Source organism: Drosophila bipectinata, chromosome 3R, assembly GCF_030179905.1.
Source record: "Drosophila bipectinata strain 14024-0381.07 chromosome 3R, DbipHiC1v2, whole genome shotgun sequence".
Taxonomy (NCBI): domain Eukaryota; kingdom Metazoa; phylum Arthropoda; class Insecta; order Diptera; family Drosophilidae; genus Drosophila; species Drosophila bipectinata.
Genome location: NC_091739.1, coordinates 8997443 through 9022372, shown reverse-complemented (window position 1 = coordinate 9022372; position 24930 = coordinate 8997443). Strand labels below are relative to the sequence as shown.

The 24930-nt window shown below is 41.5% G+C and overlaps 1 protein-coding gene across 1 annotated transcript in view; it reads right to left on the bottom strand.

Moving 5' to 3' along the window:
- The window catches only part of sr (stripe), a 40028-nt gene extending 24152 nt beyond the window's left edge, over positions 1–15876 (bottom strand). Inside the window, exons 1-3 of the mRNA XM_017246696.3 lie at positions 15609–15876; positions 11073–12010; positions 10867–11001 (exon numbers count right to left, since the gene is read on the bottom strand). Coding sequence (XP_017102185.2) covers positions 10867–11001; positions 11073–11712 — 775 coding nt within the window. The 5' untranslated portion in view covers positions 11713–12010; positions 15609–15876. The remainder of the gene's footprint in view (positions 1–10866; positions 11002–11072; positions 12011–15608) is intronic.
- Positions 15877–24930: the final 9054 nt, after the last annotated feature.

Sequence of the window (24930 nt, the reverse complement as noted above, 5' to 3'; positions counted from 1 at the left end):
TTGTCGCTGTAGCTGTCGCAGTATCTGTTGTTGCTGCTGCTGCTGCTGCCTTCGCTGTGTGGGTTGCCACTGTGTCCACTGTGCGTAGGTCGATAAAGTCGGCAGCACCCTGTATCTGCGGCGCAGAATAATAAAATTTAACAATTTATTGCATTTGTTGCTTTAATTTGTTGTTGTTATTTGGCCGAAACGAAACCAGAAAATACAAAAAAAAAAGTTTTCATTCACAAAACGGCCGACGTTGTATGCAAATTGATCGTTCCTCTATCCTCTAGATGTTGTTGTCGATGTTAACTTTAGTTTTCTTTGAGTTGTTGCTGTTGTGCAGTAGCTGCTCTGCCAGCATTGGCGTCGACACACTTGGCAAGCGATGTTCGATGATTGCAACAGCAACAGTAACACCAAAAGCAACAAAAACAACATCAACTGCAACTGCAATATGAATGAATTGGGTTTGTGCCTTGGGCCAGGGCATGTTCGCAGTTGCAGTTGCCATTGCGCCTGTGCCTACGTGGAGGCTACGTGATGGCATAAATTGTATATTAATGCACTTTGAATGGAGCATTTGAATAGTTATTCGATTGAGTAGGAGCTAATTTTATGGAAAGCTATCTAAGAAAACATAAATTTGGGAATTTTAAAATTTTGTTTTTGGAAAATGTTTTTAAAGTTATTTGGCATTTCAGCACAAATATTTTTTTCAACAGAGTATTCGGAAACCACTTGCAGTTTCAGGCCTACTTCTTGTCGCCTTTTTTCGCATTTGCATGCACATTTCGAATTTATTTATTTAAAGCATTAAACAAAGACACAGACATATGTACAACCATTGGCTTGCAACCGTCTGTTGTTTGTGTTCCACTGGCGACATGCAACAAATGTTAGACATTCAATTTGTTGTTGACACTTCATTAGCAAACAAAAATTAAGCGAATGAAGAAGCGGCAGCGAAGCGGCCGGAAACTGGGTTAAATGTTGCTAAAATTAAGCGAGGCAAGCAGCCACAAGATGCAACCAGAAGCGCATCGCGTGCCCCTTTCCCTCAGTCGAGCTTAACCAAATAAAAGCAATAGCTCCGTGGAGTATTGAGTTACTTGGCAGTTGCTATAGGGAACAGTTCAGGGCTAGGCACGCGTTGATAATGAAGAGTTTTATGAATGAACGACCAAGCGAACGCATCGTAGTAAACTGCGCCCACGTCGCAGCTCGATGATGAAATCATGAATGGGAATCTTTGGCCAGGCCAGTCAAGCCACTCCGAAAAAACAAACCAAGACCAAACCAAACCCCAGGTGCCAAAAGGGCACGCGAGTCGTAAATGTGGGCAGCAAATGCAAATTGATGGCCATGGCTAAGATGTTGATGGTAAGATGCTGCGTCGCTGGCTCTCGGCCATTAGCCGCGCACACCGGAACCGCATTAGCATGTCCGAGATCCGGGGCACCGGAAAAAGCCGAAACTTTACTGTTTCTCCCTGGCTTTGTCAATGCAAACAAATTAACTGTCAAATGCTTCAACATTCATTCGAGATACATTCAAATGAAAACATCTTTCGAAACGTCTCCTCCATAATTCGTTTTATTTCTGGCCGTGAATGAAATGTTTGTTCAAAAGCTCAGTGGGTAGGTGATGGACTAATCGTCCAGAGAACGGTTTCGATCGGAACTATCATATTTCAGGCGTTTGTCAACAGTTACCATTGTTCCATTTTCCCGGACTAGAATGTATCTTTTGATTTCCCAAAAAAACGGGAGGGAGTATCTCGTTAAATATGTGAGAAAATTCCCATTAAATGCTGAGGCCTATCTTTAAGTATCTCTGGCCATAAAAGTATCTGCAACTAGTAAAGTCTCGGCTAAAGGTTTTTCGTAATTAATTTGCACTTTTGCGCTATTCATTATGGGTCGCAAAATCTTATCCGTGAATGGCTTATTTCCCACTCCTCCGCTAGACTGTCTTTTTTTTTTTGTGGCCATTACAATTTTACGACTTGCCACAGCTGCAATAATAGTAACAACACTATCTGCTGCAGGAACAACAAGCACACCAACAACTGTTAACCAGATCCCATGGTCAGGCTGACGTCATAAATGCATAAATGCAAGCGGCGATGACATAAATTGCATTTGAATATTGGCCAACAGCAGTGCGGAAAAAAGGAAACGCCAACCAAAGCCTGGCCTGTCTCTGATCTCAGAGCTTGGCTTGAGCTTTGGTTTTGCCGCTTGTCACGATGTCTGACAGCTCTGGGGCACTGTGTGATTTGATTTACCCTACACTTGGACTTGGGTGGATGGGTGGAAGTCACTTGTTTAGTTATTAAAAGCCAAAAAGAAACTCTAATGACTGAATAGTTTTTCAAAATAATAATAAAATTTTAATAATAATTTGAAGTTTTTAAACTATTTCCATTGTTTTTAGGCCTTAAAATAAAATTTAGTTAAAGGTGCAGCAACTGTGATACTCTCTACAATATTCGTTTTCAACTGCAACTGAAGCTGCTGCGGCAAGAATAGCAACCAGCCACTGCGACAGTAACAACAACAGCCACTTTAATATCGAAGCGTGGGTTGCTCCATTCATAACGACCAAAATTTTCGCTGAATGAATTGCAGTTTCGTATCTTTCAGATACACATGCACACACCACACTGCGCTTGGGCCAAGTAACGGCATCGAAAACCAAAAAAAAACCCATGCCACGTCGAGGGGGACACGAAGAAAGTCGCCGTGAAGTGGATGAGAGGATTAGGGAGTGGTGGGCGGTTGGAGATAGCTGGATACGAGGCGGGGCGGGGCGGGGCACAAGCGGGAGCATTCAATACGCTGATTGGGAACCCAAAAACAACTACCACAACAAAAAAGTTAAATAAAACTCGTCGGCGATTTACATAAATCAGCTGCAAATTTGTTCCACTGTTCAAATGCAATGTCGCCTTCGTTGCCTGTTGTGGTTGTTGTTGCAGTTGTGTGCTTGTTGTTTGGGTGTGCGAGCGAGAGGTCCGAGGAAGTAGCTACAGCTTCCACAAACAGCTCAGATACAGACGGACGGACTCGGATTCGGATCTCCGAAGCTAAAGTCACTTCAGTGGCCCAAAGTCAACGCGTGTCGCTTTTTGGAAAAGTGGCTTCTGGCGGGGTATATTTTTTTTTATTTTTATTTATTTTTTATTAGATTTTTTTTGCGGGGGCTCGTTGGTTAGTAAGTTTGGTTACAGGAGTATGCCAATGCTTTTGTTTACCTATATGATGGGAACCTATAATATTTTTCATAGAAATCCTTCTAATATTAAAAATATGTATTGTCTATTTTAATCTATCTTTAAACTAGTCCCCCACGATTTTGATACAATAGAATACTTTTCATCGAATTTGGCTGACATCTGCACACGCCCCCATCCTCCCACTAATTAGCCCTCCTGTCCACTTTTCGCCTGAGCCACAAATTGTCGCATCTTTCAGCGTTTGACATGGATATCGCCAGGGGGAAATGCCAGGGGACAGTTTTCGGCTTTTGTGCTAACGATATGTGTCCGTCCAAGGCATCAGTTGGCACCAATTGCTCTGCTTTTCAAACCCAGCGGCCAGGGGGATAAGCTGGGAAGGGGTGTGCCGGCGGACGGCGGATGGAGACGCATAAATCTTGATGCCATGCCTAGGAAAAGTATATTTTTTCTAAATTATTCTTTTTCCTTTAGAAAAATGAAATTTTTTTGGCCGTTCCGTAAGAGCCAAACAGCTTCGAACCATGGCGATCCGCGGCATGGCTGAGCTCATTAGAAAATATGCGCGTAATTTGTGAGTTTCGGGCTTCTGAAAATGGACCGGGGAAGAGCTATTTTCTGATTTGTCTGTTTCCCTCCATTGAAATGTGTCAAGTGGCGTGAGCAGGCCAGACCCCTCGGTGATTTGTTTTTATGGAGAGGGACGCACTTGAAACTTGGCTACCAGACATTGACCACCAATCGATTTACTCGTTGGTCGTTGTCTGGTCGGGAAAAAAAACTAAAAGTTTTTGAAAACAAAAATGCAAAACAAAAAGCGGCACTAAAAAAGGCAAAATTAGAGTGGGCAGCAAGGCGCGCGCTACGCCCACTAGAGCCAAGACAAGAAACAACTAGAAGAGCTATAACATAAAACTTCAAATCACGCAAACAGCAACAATAAAAGATATAGCGACAACAGCAAACAGAACAATAAAGAGCACAAGAGCTGATGTAAATTATTTGGCTACCATATTTAGTTGGAAATCTTGTGTGATCTGTGATCTCTGATCATGGCTGGTGATGGCTGCCCCCGTTTATGAGTGGAGTACCCTTGATGTGCGGCAAGGTATGTACGAGAGATCTCAATGAAGAAGGAGGGAATGTTGTTGCCTGGAGAGCTTGGTGGCAGCAGAATTGATGTATTCGAAATGATAAACTTCAAGATTGGGGGATTTCTTAAATGTTAATGCTACGAAAAGGCTTCAAATTGGGGTTAAGATGGCTTTTACCTTAAGGCTTCACTATAAAAATACCAAGGACTTTCAACCACAATTCGAGTAACTCTAGTAACTGCTTTCTAGATTTGTTATAAGTATCATATATTTTTAGACCTTTATTTCTAGACATGAGCATAAATTTTATATTTTATAGATTTTTGTCAAATAAATATTTATTTTTATTTATTGTCTGATTCTTTCATTTTTGGTTTATTTGCTGAATTGGTATCTTTATTATCTTAACTTTTGTGAAAGTATTTGGTATAGATTTTTCTTAAAATGGCAATATCGTTTTGGATGGTCGCCAAACCTGTTTGGGAGTCACTAAGTATCTTCTAAAATTTTAATTTCAAGGGCATTCGGACTTCGTTTCCTCGCGTTTCCTTGTCTGTTTTGGTCTAACATCTTGGGAGAGCTGAGGTGGTAATGGCCGTTACCCGCTCACCGAATCACCAGTAAACCACCATCAGCAGCTCATGGGCTCTGAAGTGAAGCCGTTGGACAGAAGGTCCGACGGACAGATGATGGCGGGATGTTGAGCGGTGACTGACATTTCGTTTCAAAATGTCAGATGGCCTGGAACTTGCTAGCCGGCCAAGTACGATGTTGGCTGCTGGTCGGGCATGACAGTTCAAATGTGGCCAAAAAACACGGTTTAGACGAGACCATTTTGTGTCGGACGCGCCATATTTGGGCCCAGCTGTGTGTGAATATCCATTGAGGTTGTCATGAGAGGACCCCCGCCGCCGAAAAAGAGCGTGATGAAGTGCAGCTGAGGTGAGCCTCAAGATTTTCATGAAAAATACTTTTTTTTCGGCTTTCTGAAGTTTATTTGTGCTGCAACACATTTGAAGCATCACGAGATGAGCGGGAGAGTGGCTCATGGCATGGCCTGACTTTGGTCGTTAACCGGAAACCCCCAGCGACAGCCTATAATTTGCAAATTTAATTTGCAACACACGCCAACATGTGACCCCAAAACGGCAAAATGTTATAAATAATGTGCAGTTGCAGTTTTTCAGCTTGCAGTCAGTCGGCCGGATCGTATCGGATCGTAGGTGTCCAGTGTGGCTTACCTTAAACTAGAAATGCTCGGCTTATGAATGGAGCTGTGCCTCATGAATGAAATCAACTCCGGGGCTTGGTCGCTGCGGTCTTGGGCCCCGACTTCTACAGTCTTCGTCTGTCTGCCGCATGTTCGATTGCCTGGCACAGACAATTTTTTATGCAAATGAAAAACGCGTTTTGCGGTTTTTCATCGAAAATCCAACCAATTTCAACTGAACTCACAATCAGCTCAGCGTGATGTTTTTTCTAGCTCCAATCTGAATTTGCTATATTTAAATGATTGTGGTTTTTGATTGTGAATTTGTTAGGTGTTTTTTTTTGGCCAAAAGCGTGGGTTGCCACCGAGTTCCACCAAAAGGCGCCAACAGGTTGACCCCCCAGGCGTGTGCTTGATAATATCTACAGATGCGAGAAGATTGCTAGATTTTTATAGAGATTTGGATATTCCTATAAGAGGATTCCCTAACCTGTACAGGACATGTAGCTGTTTAATTTTGCAAAAACATTTATAAGAAACTGTAGCAATTGCTTAATGCCTTTTAAATGGCTATTAAGAGCGTATTAATTCGTTGATCTTTTCAGGCCTTCGGCTTCTGAGTTAAGTTTGTATTTTTAGACTCGTGATGGCAATTTATTCCTGCTTGAAAGTTGTCAAAAAGTATACACAAATTATAACTTAACTCGAATGGAAACCACAAAAACCAAGACTCGGCCCACATGCTGTGGTTTCCTGCCCCTTCCGCCGGGCCTCGCCTTGTCACTTTTTTCGATATAAACATTTTAGAGTTCCAATCGATTTGATTTGATTTGGCCAGCGGCGCGGACATTTGGCGCCAACTCCCAGACCGCGACGGCAGGTGACAATGCAAAAACAAATAATAATAATAATCAAGTTGACCTATACGAAGCCATTTGTGGCACACTTTTTCGACCCACACGTAATATGCTAATGACGTGGTCTAAACGCAACTTTTGATTTGGACCATTTCGATTCCCGATTATGTATGTTTGGCCGCTATGACGAATTTCGGTTTAGCATATGCAAATGGTGGGGATATGGAGAGCTAATCGGCCCGAATGCAATTCATCAGCTGCGTTGTGCCACCAACAAAGTCTGGCCGGGAGCAATCACAACAGTCTAGAGGACGGACTATTCCGGGTCCCATGTAAATGGCAATTAAGTTGCCGTCGTCCCAGTCGTGAACTTGTGAACCGCTCCGAAGGCAAAAGGCATCATCATCATCAGCAGCCAGTCTAGGAGGAAGTTCGGTTCCATTTCCATGTCCACTGGTTCCTGCAATTAATCGCAACTCAAGTGGCTCACTGATTGCAATTAATCTTCATTAAGGCCGCTGCTGCTGCTGCAGCTTCTACGGCTTTTTGTGGTGGTGCTGCCAGTTTCTTTGGAGATGTCCTTTGGCCCAGGCGTTTGACATAGGTCTTTTATTTGTCCCTCTTCCTCACCGAAGCTTATCCTTACAAACCAATTTGGTGATCGTGAGGTGTTGTTGTCGTTTGCCAAACAACAACACCACCAGCAGCAGCAACATCGCCAAGTGACCGCACAGCAATCACCTTAATTAAACATTAGGCAAGCCTCGCTGAGTGCCAAGCTTCTGGAGATTGTGTTTGAGCTTGGCTTGGTTTTCTTTGGCTCAGTTCGGTTTGGCTTGACTTGACTGCTGTGGTGTGGTCCATGTCAGCGATTTCCGTTCGGCACAAGGTAACAAAGGTTGAGCTGCCGCAGCACAGTGGTGCCATGATAGTAAATATCAAAAAATAAAAAGGTGCGGGTTGTCCTTCTTCATAAAAGGAAGAAGTTTTCTGTTAGTCTCATTTAAACTTAAATGTAACAATCATGTAATGTAATGTAACATCAATATGATATTGTATGAATATAAAATAAAATATTTTTTTAATCCAATGTCCAAAGTGTGTGCAGTGAGCCCGGTTAGCTGCCTTAATTTTCTTGCAGTTTTCTTGGCTGTTGGCTTTCATTCGCTCGCATTCGTGTTTGTTGTCGGCGATGTCAACGTCGCCTCTCGTTGACAAATGCTGAAAGGCTTTGTACACCAATGCTGAAAGTCTGGCGCAGTGATTTTCATTGGAAAACGGGGATCGGACCGATCACCCAGGTTGATTTGACAAAAGGAGGCGAGAAGCGAGGTAAATAAAATAAACGGGTCACGTTATTAATTGGTTAACCCTTGCCAAGAGATTTATGAATATTGATTGCAAGTGAAGTGCACCACCCAGTCGAGTACCAGTGGCAATCGCAAATCGCCAAATGTGGCAGCCACATTTCGTGGCCACCCTGCTTTGCTGGGTTCCTGGGCTCTGGTGCTATTTGGCTGTTGCAGCAATTCGCTTCAAGATTGAGTCAGCTTCCTGTCGATTAGGGTCGGTCAGCTGTGTGCGAGTGCCTTGAATGCTTCTCGGTCAGCCGGGGTCATTTCCTGGCTAATTAGTTGCCATGAGAGATTTGTTTTTCTTTTGCCTTCTGCTGACACTGCCACTGCTACTGGTAGCTTTTGTTTTTTGCAGCCAGCTCTCCATCGGCAATTAAGCGCCGTCGCATATTTATGATATTAATTAATTAAGACAATTTGTGTGGCGTGTCTCTATCTGGGAAATATGAGCACAGCGATGGGCTTGTCTTAAATTTGCCATAAATGGCATTGTATCCCAGGAGAATGGAAATTTGTGCGATCTAAATCTGACGAAATTGTGACTGCGCAGAAGTGTTCTTGGGAAAATTTTAACAAATACTGTATTAAGCCCGTTTTATGTGGCTAATATTTTATAATTTTTATTTAATAAATTATAAAATAATGTTTTGTAAGCTTGAAACGAAGTATAGATCTTAAAATAATTGGAGGTTTAAAATTGGATAACTATTGGCAAAGATATGGTCTTCCCTGTAGGTCCAATTGTCCCTTCAATGCATTTTTCGCATTTTGAAGGGGACCCTCCCAAAAATTTGACAAAAAATCTAAAAAATATTTTGTTGCTGGGGTTTGATGAAAATTAAAAGAGAATCAATCCAAAAATCGTTTAAGGTACGCCTCTCAAGAATTGGATAACTATTGGCAAAGATATGGTCTTCCCAGTAGGTCCAATTGTCACTCCCATGCATTTCCGTATTTTGAAGGGGACCCTCCAGAAAATTAAAAAAAAAATCGAAAAAATATTTTGTTGCTGGGTTTTGATGACAATTAGAAGAGAATCAATCCACAAATCGTTTAAGGTATTCCTCTCAAGAATAGGATAACTATTGGCAAAGGTATGGTCTTCCCAGTAGGTCAAATTGTCCCTCCCATGCATTTCCGTATTTTGAAGGGGACCCTCCAGAAAATGTAACAAAAAATCTAAATATATTTAATTTGCTGGGTTTTTATGACAATTCACAAATCGTTTAAGGTATTCCTCTCAAGAATTGGATAACTATTGGCAAAGATATGGTCTTCCCTGTAGGTCCAATTGTCCCTCCCATACATTTCCGCATTTTGAAGGGTACCCTCCAAAAAATTTGACAAAAAATCTAAAAAATATTTTGTTGCTGGGTTTTGATGAAAATTAAAAGAGAATCAATCTACAAATCGCTTAGGGTATTCCGGTCAAGAATTGGATAACTTTTGATAAAGATATGGTCTTCCCAGTAGGTACCCAGTAGGCATTTTGAAGAGAACCAGAAAATTTGACAAAAAATCTGAAAAATATTTTGTTGCGGGATTTTTATGAAAATTGACTGAGAATCAATCCACAAATAGTTTAAGTAATTCCTTGTAATAATTAAATAACTATTGGCAAAGATATGCTCTTCCCAGTAGGTCCAATTGTCCATCCAATGCATTTTTCGCATTTTAAAGGGGACCCTCCCAAAAATTTGACAAAAAATCTAAAAAATATTTTGTTGCTGGGGTTTTGATGAAAATTAAAAGAGAATCAATCCACAAATCGTTTAAGGTACTCCTCTCAAGAATCGGACAACCATTGGCAAAGATATGGTCTTCCCAGTAGGTAGGTGACCCTCCCATCCATTTTCCGCATTTTGAAGCAGACCCTCCGAAAAATTAAAAATAGGATCAAGTCCCTTGGAAAAGATTCTGAGTTAATATAATTTTAAAATTAAAATGAAATCAGAAAATATGCCATCCCTTTCGCGTCATGGTTGACATTAAGGCGCTTCGCAGCCAAGATTTTAATTGAATTTGAAGCGGAAATAGCACCGTTAGGCCTCGATCGAAACCACAAGACATATAATTTAATTTGTACGCACTGCGGCGCGCTTCCCAGCCCAGCGCCAACATTGACACACTTTGGGTGGTCTTGGCGCGCTGACTTAATTTTGGCAAACCTAAAAGCATAACACAAGAAATAAAAGCAAAGGTAGAGCCGATCCGCGGCACTCACGTCGAATGTGAGGCGAGTAATCGATGAGACGTGCGATGGCGGTGCACACACCACCTGTTGAAAGGGCGCAGCCGGAGCAAGACTTCGAGTGCCGGACGATCCGACGCACTGCATCATTTGCAGCTGAAATTTCAATTTCAGGCTTTTGGCAGCGTTTCAAAAGAGCGACTGGCTGCCGGGACCAGGCCGGCCAACTCAACTTAATTCAACGCAACTCAAGTAGACGGCGGGCGCCAAGGCGCCAGCGAAAATCCACCAGCAAGCGGCATTAAAGTGTGCGAAAATCTCATTTTATTTCTATTTTATTTATTGAGCCATTAGAGAGGGGCCCAGCACGTTCGGTCCAGGGAGGGGGGTACAGCTGTCAGCTCATTCACAGATTAATTTTGGCAATTTATAGCCGGCGAGATAGTTTTTGAGTAACTGCATCATGGACATATTTGCAACATGGAGTGCGGAGACGGCCGAGACTTGAGTTATGCAAGCCTAAAGACGCCCGATCGCCAAAATGAACAAAAATTAAGTTGACTCACATTTTGGCGACAGGCTAACAAAAATGTCACGATACCCTGGGAAAATGAGCTGATCGGTGTGAGTTATTTATTAATTGCACTAAATTGTAAACCATTAAAATTATTTGAGCCAAAGGCAATAGCTTTAACTGTTGATTGACATCAACAAGTAAGGAATTTCTCTTTTAAATGAGTATCATGTAAGCTGTCTGATCAATAAATATATTGAATTTTTAATGGGGCTATGAATTGGTCGATTAATGGGTTTTCATCTATATAAATATTTGTTTTTTATATCAAAATAAATATTAAATGCCCTTCAACAAAACTGCTGACTCAACGGGATCAATTATTAATTAAATTTGTATGACAAACTAAGGCGATGACTCACCTGAGCCATTGCTGCCGAACCAAAGGGCCACTAGGTCCTCACTTGGCGGCGTATGGTGGTGATAATGATTGCCGTACAAATAGGGATTCGGGTAATCAAGCAGGACACGACGCGAGCCAGGCGATGAGGACTCGGCTAAGAGGATAATGATTGCGGATAATGGCTGATGTTTTATGATTCTAAGGCGGTTTTATTTGTTTGCTTACCCTGAGCTAGTTGAGCGGCGTACTCCGAGGCCTTCTGCAGATTTATTCGCGGTCGCGGTTTGGCAACAAGTTGTTGTTGTGGAGCTTGCTGCAATGGTGCTTGTGACTGTTGTTGAGCTGAGGACGGTTCGTGTTGCTGCTGCTGCTCGGCAGCTTGTGGGTGGCTACCAGCTGCTGCTGCAGCGGCTGCCGAAGAGTCCAGGAGCAATTGTTGCACTTGCAATATGTCAACGTACTCGTCCAACTCCACGGGTGTGGGTGGGGGTTGTGCTCCTGCAGCTTCAGTAGTTGCAGAAGGGATTGGATGAATGGGTAGCGCACTGTTCTGACTCTGGTAATAACCAAAAGCAGGTCCTGAAGCCGGGGCAGCTGGTACGGCAATCGGTGGAGCAGGCGGTGGTGCAAACTGGAGCGGATTACGACTGAGACCCAATAAAGGGGTCGTTGGCGTGTTCAGAGAATCCTGCTGAGATGCTGTGGTCGAGGATGTGGCCACTGATGGTGGCACCAAGCTGAGGCTCTGTCCTGGTGGGGGAGGCGTGGCACTGGATCCCGACTCTATGGATGCTGCTGCTGCTACTGATGGATGCTGTTGGCTGCCTACGATCAGTTCATTTTGACGCCGCATTGTCAGCAACATTTTTGTGGTTAAACGCGATGCACTTTGGCCGGTGGGAAAACAAAATAAAATTGACGAAAAACAAAAAACTGAAACACAAACTAATAAGCTGAGACTCCATTGGTTTGTTTAGCGATCACTTTTCGGTTAACTTTTAAATAGTTGACACATTTTAATATTTTTGTACTTTGTTCACTTGCGGTTAGCTTGATTGGGTTTCACTGATTGGTTTTGTCAGGTTTTTCTTTTTATCTAAATTCACATCAGTCTTTATGAATTTCGTTGATTATAAATTTTTTGATTGAAGATTTGGAAGAATCTGAAAAAAATTATATAATATACATTAGTATTTGATTTGATAAAGCATCTTTGAAGTTAATCAAGTATTGGTGATTCAGGAACTAAATCTTTACCTCTTAAAATAATTTGTTTGTTATAATTTTTTCACCTTATTCTGATTACACTTAAACACCAAAAATATTTATAAAAACGTTCAACAGTAAAAACACTACAGTAGATAAACATTCAGACATTAAAATCACATAAAGACACTTAAAACTGTAAGATGTTCTCAAATTGACTTTCAAAATTCTAGCCTAAATGGATCTAAAAATCCTGATCAAAAATACGATTAATATATGCACAGATTACCGACGGCAAACTGATTGTTTTATAAATTTTTAAAATATTATTATTTTTTGCTACAAATGTCTTTTGATTAATACACTTTTTAAGCTAGCAGCAATATTTGATTTTATTGTTTTTTGAAGATTAGAGACAAACGTCTTGGCACAATTGAAACGCGCGCGCGTTTAAAAGTTTTTTGCCCGCGATTTGTTGATAGTTGGCAAAAATTACGAGACGAGCCGGTGAGCCGTCGAAAAGCTACTGGCGCGAGCGGTGAAAATTGAAATTGAAAATGGGAAAATTCGGGCCATCGGTGAAAACATCATGAAAACAGCGGCAAATCGGCTGCGCTGTTACCGTTTGCGTCGGCGTTTGGCGTCGGAAGCGTCGGGAAATGCCAGAAATTGTTTTTGGTTTTGGCCTTTTAGCTTTGGCCGTCGTCATAAGCGGCAATATATTGCCATCCGAACCGAACAGCCTGCCTCTGTCTGCGTGTAGCTTTGATTCTTATTTGTACTGAAGCATCTGTCTCTCGGCTGTCCTTGCCCACACACATTTCTCCATCTCTCACAATCTCTCTCACTGGTTCGATTTTTCTCTGGCCGTGTGGGTGTCCCCGAGCGAGAGTGGAAGCCCGCATTTCCGATTCCCAGCGGCGCGGTGAAAAGTCAACAATTGTGGGTGGCACTCGAGAGGGAGAGAGTGTGAGAGCCGATGAGCGGCAAAGAGCGAAGGATAGAGCTGGAAAATTGTCACCGAACTTGCCAAAATCTACGCAATAGTTGTGGATTATTGCACAGGAATGTCTCGGTTATCAGTCACGATAAGCTGCCAAAATGTTCGCTTTCACTTTCGATTGGCGTCACTACGGGGCGTATGAGTAATAAATTTCATTAAATTACTCATACGCCTAGTGGTACAGAAGTTATACCTTTTTATCCTTAACTTCTGGAATTTTAATAAAATTATAACAACTATATAATTATTTTAACTTAAATATTACCAAATATATTCAATAGTGGAGAACAAATAAAATTTCTTTGAAAATCTACTAATTTCCCTCTCTAAAAATTCAAAATCTTTCTTTATTGACCTTTTTGGTTGGCAGGTGTTGATTTATGAGTTCATTTCTATCGAATCTTCTCGAAGTGGAATCTTTCATCCGATGCCTTTCATTTAACAACTGACATTTGCTTAAAAGTTTGTAAATTCCGAGAAATACAAACACTCAAAGGACGAAAAAAACATCCAATGTTTAGGAAGCTAACTAAAGCGGCAGCAAGCAAAATGCTAAAACACACCCACACTAGCTCCAAGGCGGCAGCTCCAGAAAATGGCAATTAGAGTTGCACGCAGGAAGCTTTGGCTTCATCCCAACGATGACATTTAAAGGTTAAAGGTTGCGAGCATCAATCAAAAGGCAGCAAAGTGAAAGCCAAATGTTACGAATGTTCTCCCACTTCTTTGTTTCCCATTCCGGCGAAAACAAAAGAGCAATAATAATAATAATAATGAAAGGACAGCGACTGGCAGGTGGAAAACTGGCTCAGAAATATTTCTCCTGATCAGAGGAGGAGGGCGTGTGCTCCGTCCATTTAGATTACCCGAGCTGGACCTGTTGATTGCCTGCCCGGATCTGTGAAATGTTTTCCACTTGTGCTTCGGTTTTCTAGTGGAAGCAATTTTCTGGCGGGGGCGTGTAACAAAATTCTCGGCTGGGATGCTAATAGATGCGATTAAACGCCCACATTGTCAGATACCATCGACTGGGAGACAGCGAAGGAATTGTGGAGGGTGGGCACTGAGCTGGTTCGAATGATAGCCCAGCGTACTGGTATAACGATTCTGAGTGATTAATAAATAAGCCAAACTTTTAAAGCATTAAATATATATATATTTTTTTTTTAAATAAATTGATTCCATGTAATCATTTCTTTAAATAAAATCCTTGAAAAAAAAACAAATCAAATCGTATTTGGTATTTTGAACCCGATCTACTATGCGGGTATCTAGTCGCTGCTCGAACTTTCCACTTGACAGGAGCTATGGAAGCATAGATACAGGATGCTGGTACTTTGCCCTTTTCCCTGTGACTTGCGGCACGTGTGTGGGCTGTCGCCGTGGCTCCTGTTGCTCCCTAATGCCTTCCTCACTCTGTCTCTGTGGCAGTAGCTGCCAGCAACAGGAGCCGGAAAATGGCGGCAAATGCTGCCGAAAAGTACTCGGCCATATTCGAAAATTATATGAATGAGTGAAAAATGTATAGAGCTTATCAATGAAAAAGCTCCCGTGACGTCACAAAGGACATTATTTATACTGCTGAATTGTAATGTCATTCATGAAAGAGTCCGACGAAGCAAATAGGTGCTGTTGTCCAATTGAACTTTGGCATTTAAGGGCTCCCGGGCTGGGGTCCAGCTTCCGTTCAGGAATCCAGGTTTCCTCTGCTGGCAGAGCTAAATGTCAGCTGCGACTCCGTTTCGACCCCACAACTGTGCTCAAAGCTTTAGCCGAAAGCGTTGAGCCACCAGCTCCTTTCACACACATTAATTAGCCAAACAGCTTCAACTTGTTGCAGGTTGGCAATTTGCGGCAGTGCCGATTGCCTGTTGACCTTTCGCAACAGGAGTAGAAAGTAATATGAGAATACATTTATTCGCATAAAGACGTGTGTGTGCGACATTTAACCTTTGAATGCTGCCACGCTAATTGATTTGTTGAATGCACACGACAAGCTCCTGGAATACGCCTTCTGTGTGTGGGCTTTCAGCGTTTTGAGTTTTTCACTTATAAATTTTTATTTGCAGTGGTAAACGTTAAGTATCTTGCATTTTAAATTGAAAACTTTGATTTCAAGTTGTCATAAGAGCTATAGAAAATATTTTACCCAAATAACTCCAATACTATTAACAAAGCCTCGTAATTTAACTAAAAAACCGTGGATTACAATTCCGAATATAATTGTATTACTTTATGAATATGGTTCATAGGATATATTAGCAGTAATGAGTATGGCTGACTATAACATATGCATAAGTAAATAAAATAATAACAAAGTTTAAAAGCGCCTGAATCCTTTGATATGGTCGAATTTCCCCACCATCAATTTGGAAAAGCTCAATTTTATGCCCAATTAAGTGCCATTAGACGCCATAATCGCCATCTCCTTTCGCCCCTCCACCCCTGCAACTGCAAAACTGAAAAATCCCCTGCTCAGCTAAACCATTAATATACTTGTTTAGATGTCGAAGACTAAGCCTGGGCCATATACTCCGAGCCAAGCTACTTACCAGCCATAAAAAGGCAATCAGATGTCGTCGATTTGGAGGAGAAAAGAGCCGGCGACAACGGAGCACGCAAGCTCGTCGGAATAGTTGTTGGTCTATAACCCAAGGAATCAAGATTTGGCGCGTAAATGGGCAGGGCAGTGGAGCGGTGGAGTTTTCCTCAGGAGATGCCGGCAAAAAGAGAAGCGCGCGATCTGCTGCGACTGCGTTTGTAATTAATTACGAGGCGGGCCAAAAGGCGAACGCACGCGCGACTAGCTGCTGCAACCGCAACTGCAACTGCTGCGAGTGCAACTGCAGCTATAGATGGCCGGGGAGTGATAAGACCTGGCCATAGAACGTGGCCAAGTCAAAGGAAGCGACCGAGGAGCTACTGCGATTACGCGAAAGATACCCGTTGGCTCTAATCGCGATCTTGGCAACTCCGAAACTCGGAAACTCGTTCCAGGATTGCAGATTATGCAATTTTGATTTGAAACACGCAATTTGATGGGCTGGCCAAGATATTGGGCTTATTCGCTTAACGATCTCATGCACAGGGCGCGTAAATCGGGCTATACATCAGTGTAAGCAGCTACCGAACTTTTTAGACGATAATTTCCTTCCGGTTGCGCTTTTTTTGCGATTCGACTCGTCGTCCGGCTGTCGGCGGTATAAAAAACAGTTTGGTGCTTTGGTTTGCAGCACTGCCTTGGCTGTGCTGGCTCGGTTTCACTGTATCCGTATCTGTATCTGTGTAATTTCAGCATGTGTTTGAGTTTGAGCTAAAATCGTGGGCCGATCATCGCCTTACTTAGAGATCTGTCGCCCAGTTGAGATGCCTCGGCTTGGTGTTGGTTGTTGTTGCCGTGTGTGGGCACAACTGTACACACTGTCGAGCTCAGCCAGCCGTCCTTGTCACACGCACGATTTGAGGATTGCTGGTGGGGTACCTAACACCACACACCATACACCACATACAACAAACCACACACACAACCCCCGCATCATCACCTTAAAGTGCTTTTCTCTCTGGTTGAGCTTCTATCGCAGTAACACCTTTGGATTACTTTTTACTTTTTATCCATTTTTTTCACAGAGAAAAACAGTTTTTAAAACTTTTTGTATTATATATTAGAATTAGAAACTCATTTAGAATTATATTTCATTCAAATAAGTCGTTTTCCTAATTTAAATGGATCAGAAATTAAATAGAATTCAGAGAACATTTTTAAATTTGTAAACTATATATAGTAGGCATACTAAAGCAAGCTGTTCATCACCTACGTGAACAGTGATCTTCCAAATCCTCCTAAGGACGTCCTTTGCACTCTTTAAACGCCCTCTTTCATTGAATATTAGATCCTTTATTGTGCAAAAACCGTTTATAATAAGGATTAAGCCAACATCTAATATTTAACTTTCAAAAAAACAGTTTAAATATCGGATATATTGAGTTTATTTTAAATGAGAATTATATATAATAAATCCTTATAATAAATTATTTATTTAAGTGTACCCTAGAGTTACTATGTGGGTTTCACTTCATGGTTAGAGCGAGTCCCCAAACCTACACACTCGCTGAGTACTGTTGATCTCAACCCCCGAAGCTGATTCCGAACCCCCCTTGGCCTCTGGCTATTTTTAACCCTTAGGTGCAGGATTTCTTTGCATTTGCGTCATTTGGTGCACTTGCACAGCAGCTAAGCCCAGTTGTGTTCAATTGCAGCGACCTTCCAGGGTTTTCCACGGAAATCAAAAACAATTAAAGTTCATCAATCAATCCTGCAAGCTTTTTGGCGAGCAGCCGGGAGCTTTGCAGCTAAAAATAACACCAACGAAAGCTGGATGCCCTCCAAAAGCTTGGAGGCTCTTCCACAACGGAGCTTTTTTAATCGGCACCCACACAGCCCAACACACCGACACAGACCGCACATAGATACAAAACACAAAGGTACTGGGTGCCGTGGGTGGCTTCATTGATAAATTGGCTTCTATCTCGCGCTCTCTCAGCTGACTGCAAATTGAATTGCAAAATATTGCAGCTGGGCCGCGGATAAAGCGAGAGAGAAGAGTCGGTGGGAAGGGTGGGTGGTAGTGGAGCATGCAGGTAGAGAAAGGCAGAGCAGAGCTGGGCAGAAAGACAGAGGGAGCAAGACAGGGACAGTCCCCTTATTGCTGCTCCACTTTAAATGATGTGGGTGTGGATCAAGCTCGGCATTAGATTGTGAATGAAAATTTGCTGTCGTTGGTCGGACAAGGACCGAGCAGCAAACAGAGCGAGACAGAGCCACAGCTAACAACGCCCACTAAGCTCCACTCACACTCACACACACCAATCAGTTTCTAATAATTTTCATATTTCCCTCCCTCCCATACCCCGCCTCCTCCTTCATCGCAACGCAACTTCATTCACAAAATGTTTAAATATGGAAACTTGTCAATTAGTTCAAGTGCCCGGTACACTGAACGAAACGTAAGCCTCGAGTCAAATTAATTATACTTAGCCGTTGCGCCCACACGCAGCTTTGACATTTGCAGTCTTATTAACTGTAATTGCTCATTCAGAGTGTGAGACAGGGAACAGAGTTACAGAAACCAGCAATATTAGCTCACACCTTATACAGCAAACGCTCTGTCAGCTCAAAACAATGGAGAATTGGTACTACAAATGGTAGAACTATGGTGACCTGGATTTTTGCTGAGCTTATTGTCCTAAGAAGCTTATCATGAAATATGCAGCACTAAATGGCTAGAAGCTTAATTAAAATTTATTTTACCAATTGGCTTTGAAAACACATTAATAATTTAGAAATATTAAACATTTTTAATAAAACTTAATGTTCATGATAACCTGATAGCTCTACCTCAAGAACTTGATAGCCCTGATATGAACCAGAAATACATCAATCTAGTACTGTTCAGGATGCTACTATTTAGGCAAGCTGAGAACACTTTTCAAAGTCAAAACCCTCTAAGCCAGACAATAATAAATCCTCTGTGTTTAATAAACTTTGTATGAAATTTAAAAGATGTTAAAGCACTTTATATATTTTTTTGAGACTATACATACAATTTAAATACCCCTAAGCCGCTTGACTTTTGACCACATCATCACTTTGGGAACTTAATTTGCGCCTGATTGACCATGTTAAGTTATTTTTACACCAAGTGACGCTGGCTTCCGTTTTTTAACACCATTTAATGAATTAATGAGACTCTCGAGTCCTCCTGTACCCGCTGTCCGAAAATATTCTCGAATCTTTTGGCCAAAAGGCGACGACATCGTCTGCTGCTTCTGTTGCTGCTTGAATGGCTGAAAGGGGTTGCTCATTAAAGCCAACTCCTCTGCCATTTGCCTGTCAGTCACTCATTTAGTCACTTATTCATTCATTCCATCGTTTGGCAGACAATTTACAAAACGCGTTCCATTCATTAGCATTGCCTGAATTGTTGTTGCTGTTTGTTGGATGGTTACTCTGGACAACTCCTTGACGTGGTCTTTTTGCTATTTTTAGGTGACTATGGCCTGGCCTTTGTTAATAAAATGTGTAAGTTTTAATTAAAGAAATTGCTGAAAAGTTCTCTCAATGGGCATTTTTATTTTTATACCCTTGCAGAGGGTATTATAATTTTGGTCAAAAGTGTGCAACGCAGTGAAGGAGACATCTCCGACCCTATAAAGTATATATATTCTTGATCAGGATCACCTCCTAAGTTGATATGAGCATGTCCGTCTGTCCGTCTGTCCGTCTGTCTGTCCGTCTGTCTGTTTCTACGCGAACTAGTCTCTCAGTTTTAAAGCTATCGTCTTGAAACTTTGCACACACCCTTCTTTTCTTTGCACGCAGTATATAAGTCGGAACGGCCCGGATCGGCCGACTATATCCTATAGCTGCCATATAACTGATTGATCGGAAATGGTATAACTTTGGTGTTTTTAGAGTTAGAGAGTTCAAATTTGACAAGAGAGCTACTTTTGGCAAAACATTACGTCATGCCAAATTTCATAAGGATCGGCTGACTATATCCTATAGCTGCCATATAACTGAACGATCGGAAATGACCCAACTTTCGTGTTTTTGAAGAAAGAAAGCTGGAATTTAATACAGATTCTATTTTTGGTCAGTTGATCCAACCTATCAAATTTCATTAGGATCGGCCGACTATATCCCATAGCTGCCATATAACTGAACGATCGGAAATGGTTTTTGGTAGAAATATCAACTTTCGTATTTTTGAAGATGGAAGTTTGGGACTTTTTTTAGATTTTGTATTGTAATAAATTCGATTATATATTCCTATTCCCATAAGGATCGGCCAACTATATCCGATGTTTGCGATATATATCCGGTTTTAACTGCAAGGGTATATAAACTTCGGCTCCGCCCGAAGTTAGCTTTCCTTTCTTGTTAAAACTAAAATGCCACACAAAAATATTTTCAATAAGCTCAATAAAATTACTTATCAGAATAAAAGGGATCATAAAATATTTCTGATCTGGAATTGAGTCTTTTTAACTTAAAATTCAAGTCTAAAATATGTTGCTTTTCTATTGGACTCCATTTGGTAAATAGACACTATCCGACCTAGACTATCCACTTACAAAAACATGCTGGTGGTCCGCTGATTCGACTTGATAATTTAATAGCCAAGAAAAATTTCCTTTTCTGGTCGTAAATTTTCGAAAAACATTTCAATTGGCTTGTGGTCTGTGTGTGGCACTGCGGCATTCGTTTTCATCATCATCAATATCGTCAACATCTTGGGCCTAGATACTTTTATACATCTAATAAGTAGATATATAAGGTGACACTTTTATTCGAACTGATTTGCCCGCCAGCCGTGGTGATTTACGATAACGCGTTCCATTCATTTTATGCAAATTTCATTAGTTGAAAATTTATAAGAAATATTTTTCTTTCCTTTCTTGGTCAAATTTATTGGGTTTGTTCCCAATTTATATTGTTTTATTGAAGATGCCACACAGGTCGAGGGTCTAAGGTTACCGCCTTGCTATATATCTTTTCGATCAACGAATATCTTTCATAATAATCATAACCGTTGCATCGTGGATTTACAGCTTATAATTCTTCAATTAATAAAAGTGACGTAGCCATACCTTTGACTTCATAAATCTCAAGACTGGCAGGGACACAAGTTTCACACCGAAGAGCCGCATAAAACTTCTATCAATTTTCCGGAGCAGCCAACATTTGCAATTTCAATTAGTGCAACGCCCTCGAAATCACGTTTGCATCGCAAGGGAACTATGTCACATAAATCATAACCAACACGGACCTCTGTCTTCAGACTGGCGTCAGCTGGCTCAGTTCACTTCCTGTGCCAAACTAAGAAAAAAAACAAAAAACCCTAAAAAATAGTAATTTAAATAAATAAATTGAGTTACCACCTCAAAAAGCGCTTGTCAACAAGTAGAGCCTGGTATGTTGGTCTGTGGTGTAAAAGTAATTGCCAGTTTGGTTCCAATTACGAAAATTTCACCATTACCTCAATTGTTGGCTCTGCAAATGCAAATGGATTCTCTAGCATCTGCGAATAACTCTTGTCTTTGCATGGATGATTGCCCCTACGATTTCTCTATTAGCCATAACCAGGGTAAATAGGCAATTGACTTGAAATTGGCAATTATTTTTTGTCTGTTTCGGAGACAGGCAAAAGTTAAATGGTAAATAGCGGCCCAGACAGACGTCCATATGTGAATGGTTGTCCCTCAGTTGGCTCTACCCTCGTCTTCTTCCCCTTCCACAGATTCCCAATGCCTCGCGAAAAGCCCAAGTGCATTATGAATGAATAATGTATGAATGAAAATTGCATGCACGTGCCCTCAAGCTATTAAATGTTGCACTCTTTGCATTTGGTGCCCCATTCTGCGGAGACGAAGAACTTTGTTGGTATTGAACGGATAGAAAAGTCTACTAGTATTTTTGCTAACGAACCTGGCGATGCTTCATTTCGGCGTGAAAGTGTGTTGATTTGGGTTATCTGGCAGCGCTCATATGAGATACTTTTTTATTGCAAACTTAATCTTATTTTGTCCTCTTCTTAGAAACTAAACTCAATTTATGTGGCTTCTTTTTCTGTCCACTACACTGGTGTGCGTTAAACCCCAAATGGGGTTCGTCAAGTTCGTCACCTAAGTCTTTTGTTTCGCAGCGCCTCCGTTGATGTCTTCATTAGCGACGTCTCATGATAAGCACGTTTAATGCTGGAAATTTGTTTTTAATAACCCGATCGATCGCTTTTAATTAATTGAGTGAAACCGGGAAAGCCCGGCACACTAACTTTTTGTCACAAAAACCATCGGCGGTAGCCAAGCGATTTAAATGCAAATCTGAGCTGCCTGTGAGTGCATCGGATCGTTATGTGGCCCAAAAGAAATTCAATTTGGGCACTTTGCCTCTTCTCTTAAGCATTGTTAGATGCAGTTATTAAATTTGACAGTTTACAGTTGGCGATAGCTTTGAAGCGATGCCGCCGCGGCTACTAAATTACCTCGAGTTGGAGCATTATCAGCAGCGTGTTTGATTTTCTGGTGCATCGACGGCAGCAGATGAAAGGCGGCGACAACTTAGGAAAAAGCGGTAAGGAAAAGCGATTTCAATTAGCATTTTGATGGCTCTACAAATGAGCGGATAGAACAAAAATCGCCGCCATTGATAGGCCATTGATAGCACATCATAAAACAGGCGATCATTTGTCGATTGAGCCGCTCTTCGGTCTGCACTTAAAAAAATAGTTATATCTCTTGCTGAAGGATGCTTGTTTCATTAAACGATTGCTTGTCAAGGATTGTAGATTCATTAATTATATATGTAGTGTATTAACTGAATCAGTTCTTTTTTGAATGATTTTTTCTGTGCATGTTTGGCTGCCACTTCAGAGGCGGCTTGAGTTTGACTCGCTCACATTATTAAATCATTTGGAATTTATGATATGTCACGCGATTTTCGAAAGACTCAAGCCATCAAAGTGGCCTCCAACTGAGCCAGCTATGACAATCTTCGGGGTAATTAAGTTTTTGCCAAGTGACAAATTAATCGAGCCGCAGAAATTGCCGCAATGACCGTCTAGGTCCGGCCCGCCTGGCATTAATCAATGAGATGTCAATTCCACCTCAACTCGGAGATGCAATTTTTGTTTTTCTTATATTTTTCATTTGCTCTTTTGGCCGAAAACAAATGGCAGGCGGCAAAGAAACTTTAACCAGGCATTCAACAAACCAACGACGCCGGCGACGACAAGACGTCAAGTTTTTGGTTTGGCAATAAAATTGTAAGCATTTATCTTGTAGTTCGTTGGCGTTGTGGTTCGCCTGTATGCGAGGTCTTTGTATTGTGCGTAGACCAAAAATAGGGTTTTACTTTTCTCTTTTTGCATTACAAAAGTATTGAGTTACCGAACGATTTGTCAACGTTTAGCTAGTTATGCGCCGTGTGTTGTATCGAGGGGAAAAACAGCACCGGATCCAACATTTTGTTAGCTCGTTAAGATTTGTTGACACTCGTGTTAATGTTTTGTGTTATTTTCGTTTTTTTCTCCGGCTCGATGGTAATGCAAATCAACTTGGCAGACCACCTGGAAAGCCAGTCTGGGGCAAAGCCTTCGCGGAAGAATACCAATCGATTGGCCAATCAATGGCAGGAAGTGATAAATAATCTGAAAAAATAAAATAAATAAAAAAACTCTCTTATTTTGATGCCTTCGGCACAGTACCCTTCAAAATAAACCAAACTATGGGACAATATATTAAAAATTCTTAAAAATACTACGCCCTAATCACCGAATATTACAAGCTCTAGCCACTGCATTTCACAAACCCCGAACATTCAATATCAAACACAAGCCGCATCGTCTTATCGCCGTATTTATGGTCAACGCGATCCAACTTATCCGACACAGTACACCACTTAAGAGCTAACAGCGTTTTTCTTGGATCTTTTATGTTTAATTTAATTATGGTAAAATCATTTGATGCGAGTCGGCTTCATTTCGTTTAATTTGATTCGATTCGATTTCATTAACAACGCCCCATTCGGCTCACTCTGCAAATCCATATAGTTATGGCGTCGAACGAATGCTCCGTCTCCAGCTCGGGAAATCCTCCCAGCCGTGTTCCAATTTCACCTACTAATTCGATGCACTTGCCACAGATTGCTGCAGGTTCGTAACGTACCATGACGAATTGTGTGCCCGGCAGTGTCATGTTAAATAAAATTGATAGAGAAATTAGGCAAAGCGCTAGAGTTGGCTTTGTGTGGCAAAGTGAGACTGTGGGGACCGCCTTTAATTGGGTCGCATTAGTTTTGGCCCTTAAGTGGTGCATTTGTCAGAGAGGCCCCCGTGTTGTGTGGCTCCTGCCCCTGCAATTAGTCAATTAATGAAAAACCCATAAATATGCGGCTAAAATATAATGTCGATAGCCCCCAAAAAGGTTTGTGCTTGTCCAGCGGATACCTTTCGAAAATGGCAACTACATCGATCCGACCGGTCGATCTCTGCTCCCTACCTCTGTGGCCATAAATTAATAGTCCATTATTTCTAAATTTTTGTCCACTTCAAACTGTCGTCGCCCAGTCGCCCAAAGCCAACTGACTGCCTTCGTTTGCATTTTAATCTTTCGATTGGGCGATGGGGGCCACAAATTAGTCCAGAGTCGACTCTGTGTTGACTGGCCAGTGCGGCCAATAACTTAGATCAGCGGACGGTGTTCGGCTCACGTAATGCTGGAAAACGAAAGCCAAAATACTGTTTTTCTATGCCATATTTTTCGGCTTGGAGAGAAAAGTTATGTAAATCATTTTGTGACTGCACATTTTTGAAAATTGCTTAATTTCCTTCGCATGCATGTACGCATGTGTCCGAAAATCGAGGGATGGATCAATTAATATCTGTCTTAAGTTAAGGATATTAAATTTCCCTTTCTTATACGATCAGTTTCTTTAAAATTTAAATGTAAGGTTGTAAATATATATTAGATGTAGTTACTAGATTATAGTACTTGAGCTTAGCCTCCCTGACTTACCTTAAAACATAGTCAAATCTTAACTAACCTTTACCTCTGTTGGCCATTTGAAAATAAAAACTGTTGGGAACCGAGGTGGCTGAGGAAGTTGCCGGCAAACAGTCGACAAAGAGCTTTGGGCACTTTGCGAACTCATTTTCCGACTCAATCAAATCAAATAATTTATGCCTTGCGAAATTAACTGGCCACGTGAGTGGAGGTCAGGCCATGTGTGAGGAGAGTCCAGGGAGCAGGAGGCTCGGGGCCCAGAGCACAGTTAAATCTCTTGGCTGGCCATAAACTGTGTTGATTTTTCCATTT